Here is an 11,342-nt window from a genome sequence, read left to right on the forward strand (position 1 = left end):
TGATGGACTTCTGATAGTAAATTGTATTTTTCAAGTTAGAACCAAATGCATCGAGTTTTTTTCGATAAAAATCATATATTAATATCAAGTATATACCAATTACACCCAGACTCTGCAACAACATAATACTCTAATGGAATAAATGAAGCACACAACAAAAAAATAGAAGAATTACAAAAAAGAAAAGTCCAGCTACAATGATCCATTTCTTGAACTAGCCACACTGATAGAAACAAGATTCCGACAGATCTTCACTTGGGGCGAGAAGAATCCGAGGACCACCACCATTATTCGCAAGACTAGCAACCCCCTCGTTGTCGGTCAACTACCAACCAGATCGGAAGACATGGACAAGGCAGTCCAGCACGGCCCATCGGCGTGGCAAGGACCAACACCAGGACCACACTTGCCTAGACCCACCCGGTCTAGATCTTGGCCCAAGGCCTAGATCGGATCAAGGTGAACTAGAGCACGACCGTGCGGTGTGCCCAGCGGCGCACCAGCCCCTCCTCGCTGCCGCTCCGGTGGAGGCGCTCAGGCCGCGGCCAAGTCCAGCCGCGCGACTCATGGCCCTCCGCCGACGCCCACCAACCCCCATGAGACGCGGCCGAGAGACATCTCCCATGCCCACCGTCGAATCGGCCGGATAGGCGCTGCCATCACCGCTAGTGTCGGCGGCAACAACGGCCAAGAGAGAGCTATGGGGGGCTTAGGGTTGGGCAGGAGGGGCGCCTCCGGAGCCGCCTAGGAGGGGGGGCGACTCGGGAGTACTTGGTTACAATAAAATGTGCCATAGTCTAGCTGGACCGCTGAGTTTCAATTCGTGATTATTTTTGCCACTTATCATTAGATGCTACTACCTCTATCCCAAGGCTTAAGACTTACTACTATATTTTTTTGAAAAGTCAAACGAAGTAAAGTTTGATCAAATTTTTAGAAGAATCTATGAATAAATATGATATTTTATAGATACCATATGAAAATATATTTCATTATCTATCTAATGATATTGATTTTGTACTTTTCTTTTTAATAATTGTTGATAAAAAAACTTGATCAAACTTAACATAGTTTGACTTTCTGAAAAAATATAGACCTTAAGCCTTGGGATGGAGGTAGTAATACTTAGATACATCCGTACTCTCGCTGTTCCAATGAATAAGCCTTATAAATTTAGTCCAAAGTCAACTTCTCTAAGTGTGACTAATGTTGTAGACAAAAATATAAATATCCGTGATACCAAATTAATTTTATCAGATTTATATTTTTATAATATACTTATATCACGTTACAAATATTTTGTTATTTGGTCAAACTTTATAAGTTTTGACTTCTATTTAAATTTATATATTTTCCCCTGGCGCTAGTTTACAAGTTCCAGTGGACGGGTATATTCTCTTGACACGATTTGAACTTCTATTCAGTGGACTAAAAATAGAGTAGTAGGTCTTCACCTTGTTGGAGCCGGCTCCTGATTACTAGAGTTGTCATCAAATCTCTTCCAGATTTTAGAAGAAAACTGGAATACAAAAATATTACTTACCCAGAATACCATGAGCCAATACTACTAGCCCACGTGACTTGTAAATTGCACCGTAAAACAGCTTCCAAGTATTCTTCTTTTTCTTTCTATTTTCCTTGAAATCCTGAATGTACCTGATCGAACTTTTTTTCCTTCCACCTAAAACCAGACGAATTGGAGTCGATACGGTGAAGTAAATGGTTTTAAGTGTTAAAAGGATGTGCGCGCCTGTTCTGAACAGTATTGGGGTAAAGAGTGAAATACTGAACTCGAATATTTTCGTGCGCTTCCATCAAAAAAAAATCGTGCGCTTGTCTCTGAAGATAATACGCTCACGTGTCCATGAATGTAGGTGCACGCTGTGCCACACGATCGTGTACGCATGACGGATCGCATCAATTCTCACCATTACTCGACCCCCTGCAACTTTTCCTCACGTTCAAGCATTGCGGATTGGCATTTGACTTCAGAATGATCGAAGGAACAAGAGACTGAAGAGAGAGTCTAGGACTTCAGGATGAGATAGAGATATTGTAATGAAGGACGGCAAGACGATCGGATTGCTTCATTTAGCAGGATGAACCTGCGAAGCTACATCGCAGAAGCTGAAATTAAGATTAGAATTCAGAACGCACTAACAATGCTTACATGAGTATTAGCTTACTTGCGTACATATGTGGTGCCAATTAAACATGACCCGAGGGAGTTTGTAGCTCGATCATGATTGGCAGGTAGCATAAAGCTTCATACGCATGATCAATGCACGCAAGGTATACATTTTGTGGCATCAAGCGTTCCGGTGAAGACACAAGCGTTGACATGCACCACGTTTGAAGCGAGCTTATGTATCAGGTCGATCGATGGCCCTATAAATACCCTAGGAAGTAGGAATCATCCATACAAACGTACCCATCTCGACCAACCATCAGCGCCGAATACACTAGTAGACTAAGCTAGTAACAGCGTGAGGGCGCTCGCAATGGCGAGGCGTCTGGGAGTCGTGCTGGCTTTGGCGGCGGTCGTCCTTCTCGCCGCCGCCGCCGCAGCCACGGCGCAATCAGACAAGGGCAAGGGGCCAAAGAGTCCACCCAATGGGAAGGGGCCCAAGCCCAAGCCCAAGCCGAAGCAGGTCAAGTGCAATGTCAACCGCAAGGAGAACCCCTACTGTTTCAACAAGAAGATGGACTGCCCCGACGACTGCCCTGAGACATGCTTCGCGAGTTGCACCGAGTACGACTGCAAAGCCGTTTGTGGTGAGAACGAGCTCTTGACCTATTCATGTAAACCAATTCGTCGTCTTGGCTAATGGCTACGCTCTATGCTTTATGTGTGCGTGCAGCGTGCGACCAACCGGGAGCAGCGTGCGGTGACCCACGATTCATCGGCGGCGACGGCAACGCGTTCTACTTCCACGGCCGCAAGGATGCCGACTTCTGCGTCGTCTCTGACCGCGACCTCCACATCAACGCGCACTTCATCGGCAAGTCCGGCCACAGCGGCATGTCCAGGGATTTCACGTGGATCCAGGCCATCGCCGTGCTCTTCGACGGACACCACCTCTACGTCGGCGCCAGGAAGACCGGCACCTGGGACGACGCCATCGAGCACCTCGAGATCACCCTCGACAGCGAACCCGTGCACCTCCCGGCTGACCAGGTCGACGCTGCCAAATGGACGTCCAGCCGTGTCCCCGCGCTGTCCGTGACCCGCACCAAGGCGGCCAACGGCGTGCTAGTCACCCTCGACGGGAAGTTCAGTGTCAGGGTCAACGCCGTGCCCATCACCGAGGAGGACTCAAGGGTGCACCGCTACGGCGTCACCTCCGACGACTGCCTCGCCCACCTCGAGCTCGCCTTCAAGTTCGACGCGCTCACCGACGACGTCCACGGCGTTGTCGGCCAGACGTACCGCTCCGACTACGTCAACAAGCTCGACGTCAGGGCCTCCATGCCCACTATGGGAGGAGATGCCAGCTTCACGGCTTCTAGCCTGTTCGCGGCGGACTGCGCCGTGGCGCGCTTCGGAACCAGCCGTAGCAACAACGAGGCTTCCGTCATGTCGGAGCTCGCCGGGATCACCTGCGCCAGTGGCATGAACGGCCAAGGTGTGGTGTGCAAGAAGTAAACACGCTCTATATGGTGAGTTGTACTGGCCTTGCATGTTTGCATGATTGCCATGTACTAACACAACAATAAGCATTGTCGTCGCCTAAAGTGTTGAAAACTCGGAACTTTATTATGTACTGCGAACTGCGATGTACAATATCTTTTATGCCATGTTTGCATGATTGCCATGTACTAACACAACAATAAGCATTGTCGTCGCCTAAAGTGTTGAAAACTCGGAACTTTATTATGTACTGCGAACTGCGATGTACAATATCTTTTATGCCAACCATGAATATCTAATAAAAATTTACATTCAACCGTTGGAAATCGAGAAAATTGCAAAAAAAAAAACACCACTCTTTCTGTTAGGGTTTCATAAAACAATTATTTTTTGTTATGCTCATCAAAAACCATCGGTTGACTCTCTATTTTTTTCAAAAAAATTGATCGCTCAATTTAGGTCATTTGACAGTCATGTCAAGCTGACGCGGCATGACGTTTTCTGCGTATTCTTGCGAAAAACACATGTATATGCTATATCTTATTATGATATGTTATTTTTCTATTTTTCTTTTTTGTAAAAGCCCCAACCTTATGCCACTTGGGCCTCTTTCTGCAGTGGCAGTCGCGGTAGAGTTCACGGTGCCGGTGCACGCGCTGCTCCGCGAGATTAGCCCCACCGCGGACGCGTGCCTCGTGCTGGAGTCGAGTGTGAGCAGCGAGAGGCGTCTGCGCTAGGCGCATCAGTGGTTGGAGGCCATGATTTGGCCAGGGCACGATGATGGACACTAAGTGGAAGAAGGTGCTAGACGGTGACATGGGCATTGGTCGGCCCCTTTCCTCTCCATCGGCGGCATGTCTAGATGAGCAACGCCACCGTTGTCCTCCTCCTGGATGGAGTCAGAACGGGCGGATCTTGCTAGACTACCTAGCCTAAGGGTGGGAGCAGGAGAAGGCGGGGGAGGTGGAGGACCGGGGAAGGCCGAGCTTACTCGTCTTCAAGGCAGGAGAGGAAGCGTCAGGAGCATAAGAGAGAGAAATAAGTAAGTGGATGTATGTTAGGGATGACCTTACATGTGGGGTCGCTACAATGGTCCTGGTGTTTTTAAACGCCCAGGCATGCATGTAATCGCATTACTGGAAAAATATTTCGCTGCAACAACACCCGTGACGCACAATCGAACGTCTGCCTGGTAATTCGTACCAGTGACGGGCTGAAAATAAATCCATAAAACCGCTATTTCGTCTGGTGGTCTCCGTGTTATCTACTGCATACAAGTAAAATATAAATACGATACCAGGCTCGATCTAGGGGACTTGAAAAAATCGTTGATATTGGACTATTTACGGGCATCACGGGCAAACAATGACGCCAAATGTGTTAATGGAGTGTAGCTAACTGGATTCAAAAACTAGCGACGTCCATGTTTACTTTTGAGTCGCTGATTTTGTGTATATCTATAATATGCGGATTTTAGAACCTGGCGGGTTAACGCCTGACAAGATCTAATCTATCTTTTCCTTAATCAAAGTCGTCTTGCCTTGTCCATCAAGAATCCGCCTTCTTCCATCTTTCTACCGCTGCAACCGACGTATTGGTCCATCATAGGCTGCGGTGATCCTCGTGGGCCTCCTGTTGGGCCAGAGGAGGTAGGTTAATGTCGGGTACCCGACGGGTAATGCCCACATCACTCGCGTTGAAAGAGCTTGAGTATGAAGAATAATAAGCGCCGAGGATCTATGGTCAACCATCTGTGCATCCCACGGAACCTGTGCCCGAGCACAACATGCTCATGCTCAATTACTTTGCCGAGGGAGCTATCTAGCCGCTCAATATCTAGCTTTTGTGATAGAATGCACAGAGAGCTCTTCGTGAAGATATTTCAACTTGTGAGGCCAATTTCCACTTTTTACCCACCGGAGAAGCGAGGCCAGGCTGCTAGGTTTTAGCTCATACCAAAAGATCTCGGCACCTACACGAATGATCGCCTATGGAATTTCAGCGGACTACGCCGACAAGTATCTTCGCATTGAAAAAGATACTACTCTCGAGTGTGTGCGTATGTTTTCCAAGGTGAATCTCAACTTTTGCCAACCTAGTTTTATGTGTTGATAAAGGTACCAAGTTTAGGGGGAAAAAAAACTTTTAGCTTAGCTTGTCATGACTTGCTTTGTTAGAAATTTCTTGCTTACTATTGTTTGAATTGAATTCCCTTTCTTGAGTATGTGTTGGATATGATTCAAAATCAACTAAATGAAATGACTAAAACCCAAAGCTAAACCCTAAACCTTTCTGCCTAGGGCACAAATACAAATGCTAGGAAACCTTTTTATATGCAACCCTGGGTTTTTTTAAACATGAATGATTCATTTTTTTGTCTTGAGATGAATCATTCAACTATCAAAAATCACTATCTTCCATTGGTCTTCAAAATATTTCGAAATACTATTTGAATTATTCTTTTTAAACCAACCAAGTGCTTATCCCAAGATCTTAGCTCATCCTTTGAATTCTACACCCCTTTGATCTAATTGAAATAGCATTTCTTTCCATTTGTTTCAACAAAAACATAAACCCAAATAAAACATCTAGTGCATGAAATAATGATCTATCAAGATCATTATTTTGCAAATATTGGCTTCACCATATTTCTTACACCTCTTATCTAAAAATAATTCTAAAAAATTCCTTGAGGTCATCCAACCTTGCCCGTCACTTTCTCAAAAATCAGAAGTAAAGGGAAAAGGAAATCCATGCCATCCATGTGGAGCACCATCTCTCTCTCTCTCTCTCATTTCTCCCTCTCTCTCTATCTCTCTCTCTCTCTCTCTCTCTCTCTATCTCTCTCTCTCTTAACCCTCCTCTAAACATTACATGCGCCCTCATGATCACATGGACCCACTAAATCCATCTCCACCAATCTACCCCTATGTTTTCCTCGAGGACGAGGTGGAGAAACGATATGAGGTGGGCGACCAGCCAATCCCCTCCCTATGCCCCTCCACAACTTGCACGGTGGACAAGCTCTGCCTCGCTGCATCCAAACGCCACTTATCCGTCCTATCTTATCTCATGTGATCACCCATGCCACCCCCAATCAGTGACGAGCACGAGGTTTTTGACATGGCACGTCGGCGCTGCCTCGCCAACGATCACTAGAGCGATGTCGACGCACCACCCTAGCACCTAGACCACCTCTTGTTGCCATAGCCCTAGCTACCGCGCTTGGTCATGTCGCGCATCTCACGCAGCCAATGAACGAGCACCTGGGACCCGACATAAAAGACATGCCAAGACGCTCTCTCCCGAAGTGTTCTCAGCACGAGCGCTTCTCGTTTTAGGTCGCTGTTGCACCCTACTCACGATCCGCAACACCTCCTTCCCAATCCAAGTCATCTGAGACCGCCACGTCCTTGTTGTGCACCTGGGTCATTGCTGAGCGCCATCGCTGTATAAAATTAGCCCCATACCCCCATCCTTGCCACCTCGTCATCGATCCACTCCACCCTCTCTCACACCACCCAGAGCTATGGGAGATCTCTTCTCCAATGCCACTTGTTTCTTTCGTCGGCACCGAAGACAAAGAGGAGAAGGTTGACGATGTTATGTCCACTCCTTCCTCTCCTCTTTGGCTCTCTGAATGTGCCTCACTCTTCTCTTTCTAATGCACCTTGTCTCGTGACCTAGATCGATCTGATGGTGACGTTGTCATGAACAACAACTGAGCATGACGTTGATGACTGGCGTTAAGACCATTGATGCTTTGCTCTACACGGCGACCGTTCAAAATCCCCCTCTCTGACGTGTTGAACCAGCCTAGTCTCGTTGATTTCCTTGCAATGAGGCGAGCACACGAGCCCCTGACTTTTTTAGGGTTTTGGAGACTGTCGAGTTGACCATCCGTAGGGAGGAAGACTATGCTTCCTGGCCGTCGATCTTCGACCGTACGACGCGATACCGTTTCGCGGCCACCCACGAGTAGATGGTCGTGGGCCAGATTTTTTGCTTGGATATGTGGCTCATGTGCGCACCGCAGCGTTAACGGGCCGACCGTGGCCGGTTGGACCCTTAGATTCACTTTTAGTTATTTAAATCGTATGCAAATTCAACCCTAGGGTTTAATCGACCGAACATCACGTGGATATCCATTTGAGATGAAATAAATTATGTTGTATTCCTAAACAAAATCCTAACCACCTCAAACAAGTTTTAGACCAAATATTCTTCTGTATTTTCCTCCGGAATTAAAATGGTACAAACATATAATAATATACTGTTATTTCAAATTTGGGAGTCAAATAAGATTTCGAACACCAATCCAATTTTATAGTGAACTAGTTGCAGATGCCCACTGTAACATCCCAAAAATTCAAAACAAAACAAATGAATTTCCCTAGTTCCAAATTTTGGAACCAACAAAAACTTTTATTCAATTAAGTTTGATCCATAATAATCTTTCTTAATTCTTGTGCTATTGCCATGATTGCTTGTTATTAGTATTGGAAATGATCTTAAACCCTAAACCTCACCCCTCTTTTTCATCACCCTAGTGAAAATAAAATAAAAGGAAATTAAATAAGAAAAAGGTATATGTGCCTATGGCTATGTTTATAAATCTTTACCCTAAACCTTTCCACTTTATTTAGAGAATTGGAAAAGCTTCATAAACCTTATATAGCACTTCTCAAATCATTTCAAAGTTGAAACCAAAGAAAATAAAAAGAAACTAAAAATGCCATAGAGGCATATGAGAGTAAAATGCAAATTTGTGAATTTGAGGATCTTGACCCTAAGACTTGTGGTGAATGGTTGGATCACCCCTATATACCATTTCAACACTCCACCACCTCATTTAGGTCAAGCCAAGTCAAATTAAAATTCAAATGCAACATATGCATAGAGGCATATGTGACACATAGCCATTTTCCCCAAATCTTGACCTATGCACTTCTACCTTGACCAAATGGTGTGAAACCATCTCCAAACCTAATATAACCCTAAATTGACCCTAACCCATGCCCAAGTAAAGTAAGGGAAACAATTTACAAAAATAATAAAATTTGAACCTCACCTCTTATGTGTTATGGCCATTTTTGCAAATCTTTGAACAAGACCATTTGAATTGGTTTAAATGGTTGGAAAATGTTTCTAAACTAATAAGAACCACATTAGAGTCAACAAAACTCAACTCAAATGGGGAGAAATCAAATAGGGAGAAAATCCCCAAAATTCACTCACATACACTTAGCCAAATTTGCAAATCTTCAACCAAGGCCACCATTGCTTGATCTATTGTTTGTAAAACTCTTATATATGATAAACAAACACAATTGCATCAAAGAAACCAAAATCAAATCAAAGCAAATCTCAAAATCAACATACATGTGATAATGGTCATTTGGCCATTTTATAAAAAGTTCCTCACTTTACCCCTCTGGCTTTGACTTTTCTTCAACCAAACTTGGTCAACTAATGCCATGTCATCCAAGACTATGTCAAGGTGAACAACTTTCATGTTGACCACTATACCTAATGTTGACCAGGTTGACCAGTATAGTTTTGACAAGAGGGGACTTTGAAACAAAGAGAAGATGATCCACTTTTTGAAAACTTGCAAAACAACACCAAATTGACCACCACCACCACCATTCCATCTCTATGAATATATGAATGAGATCCACCAAAGGATTTTCCAAAATTTGAAAACATTTTTCTTTCGGCCATATCATCAAACACCTTGTGGGCAGAACCAATATGTGTGCCCATGCTGAGTTTGTGGTTGGACCAAGTCCACCTCTGGCCCTTCTCTGCTGCCCTGGAACTTCCTCTCACCCCTCAGCATCAATCCATCCACTTGCCAGCCCTGCACCTTGACCAACTTGACCAGAACAACACCATGCCGGCCCTCATGTCACTCCCCATGCCCTTCCACTCTCCTCTCACATCCACCCTGCACCACCATGTCCAGCATGCTCCTCTCACTTCCCTGCACACGTTGGACCCAGCCCTTGACCGAGTAGACGCGTGCAACGCTCAGCAATGGACGTGCCCACGACAGCCCAGACACGCCAGAGCGTGCACAGGCATGACGCAGAGCACGCCAGAGCGAGTCGTCGCCCCGTCGTCTCCAACGTCCCCCTGACCTCAGCTTCTGCACGAAGCCTCGCCACGGTACCAGTGAGCTCCCAGACTCCCCCATCTCCCAGCTCGAGCACTGTCGCCGTCGTCACGGACGATGACCTCCGCCGCAGTACTGCACGGTCGCGAGAGCATAACGATCGCCACAGACCCCCATTTCCTGCGCCATCAAGTCCCACGCACTCGCCTGGAAGTCGCCGACCCCTCTGCCTCATCGCCAGTGCCCAGAAACCACTGTAACACCATCGTCATCGACGACCTGCTCCGCACCCCTCGGCCTCGACCGCCAGCTATAAAAGGAGGGCGCCCCTGCCTCAATATTCCACACCATCTCGCTGATGTCTACGCCACCCTCCTTTTCCTGTAGACAGTGTTGGGCCTCCAAGAGCAGAGGTTTGTAGAACAGCAGCAAGTTTTCCCTTAAGTGGATCACCCAAGGTTTATCGAACTCAGGGAGGAAGAGGTCAAAGATATCCCTCTCATGCAACCCTGCAACCACAAAGCAAGAAGTCTCTTGTGTCCCCAACACACCAAATAGGTGCACTAGTTCGGCGAAGAGATAGTGAAATACAGGTGGTATGAATATATATGAGCAGTAGCAACGGTGCGGAAAATAGCTATTTGGCGTGTAGTTGATGGTGGTAGTATTGCAAAGCAAAGTAGTAATTAAAGAAACAAGAAACAAGCATCGATAGTAGTTTTTAGGTACAAGGCCTAGTTTTTTCACTTTCACTAGTGGACACTCTAAACATTGATCAAATAACAGAATAGATAAATGCAGACTCTACACTCTTGTTGGATGATGAACACATTATGAGGATTACACGAACCCTCAATGCCGGAGTTAACAAGCTCCACAATTAGATGTTCATATTTAAGTAACCTTATAGTGTAAGATAGATCAAAAGACTAAACCAAGTACTAACATAGCATGCACACTGTCACCTTCATGCATATGTAGGAGGAATAGATCACATCAATACCATCATAGCAATAGTTAACTTCATAATCTACAAGAGATCATGATCATAGCATAAACCAAGTACTAACACGGATGCACACACTGTCACCATTACATCGTGCAGGAGGAATAGAACTATTTTAATAACATTGCTAGAGTAGCACATAGATAAATTGTGATACAAACACATTGCAATCATAAAGAGATATAAATAAGCACCTCACTATGCCATTCAACAGTGAATAAGTATTCTGTGAAATATAGCCTAAGAGACCCACACGGTGCACACACTGTCACCTTTACACACGTGGGACAAGGAGTCTCCGGAGATCACATAAGTAAAACTCACTTGACTAGCATAATGACATCTAGATTACAAGCATCATCATATGAATCTCAATCACGTAAGGCAGCTCATGAGATTATTGTATTGAAGCACATAGGAGAGAGATGAACCACATAGGTACCGGTACAGCCCCGAGCCTCGATGGAGAACTACTCCCTCCTCATGGGAGCAGCAGCGGTGATGATGATGGCGGTGGAGATGGCAGCGGTGTCGATGGAGAAGCCTTCCGGGGGCACTTCCCCGTCCCGGCGGCGTGCCGGAACAGA

General features: G+C 45.7%; 1 protein-coding gene across 1 annotated transcript; it reads left to right on the forward strand.

Annotated features, from left to right (window-relative positions):
• The first annotated feature begins 2,436 nt into the window (after window positions 1-2,436).
• On the forward strand, window positions 2,437-3,957 carry LOC127340926 (uncharacterized). Its single transcript, XM_051366697.1, has 2 exons — window positions 2,437-2,775; window positions 2,862-3,957. Exons 1-2 carry the CDS (start codon window positions 2,502-2,504, stop codon window positions 3,644-3,646), a joined length of 1,059 nt encoding a protein of 352 aa, XP_051222657.1. The 5' UTR covers window positions 2,437-2,501; the 3' UTR covers window positions 3,647-3,957.
• The last annotated feature ends 7,385 nt before the right edge of the window (window positions 3,958-11,342 follow it).

The sequence above is a fragment of the Lolium perenne genome, chromosome 3 (assembly GCF_019359855.2).
Source record: "Lolium perenne isolate Kyuss_39 chromosome 3, Kyuss_2.0, whole genome shotgun sequence".
Lineage (NCBI taxonomy): Eukaryota > Viridiplantae > Streptophyta > Magnoliopsida > Poales > Poaceae > Lolium > Lolium perenne.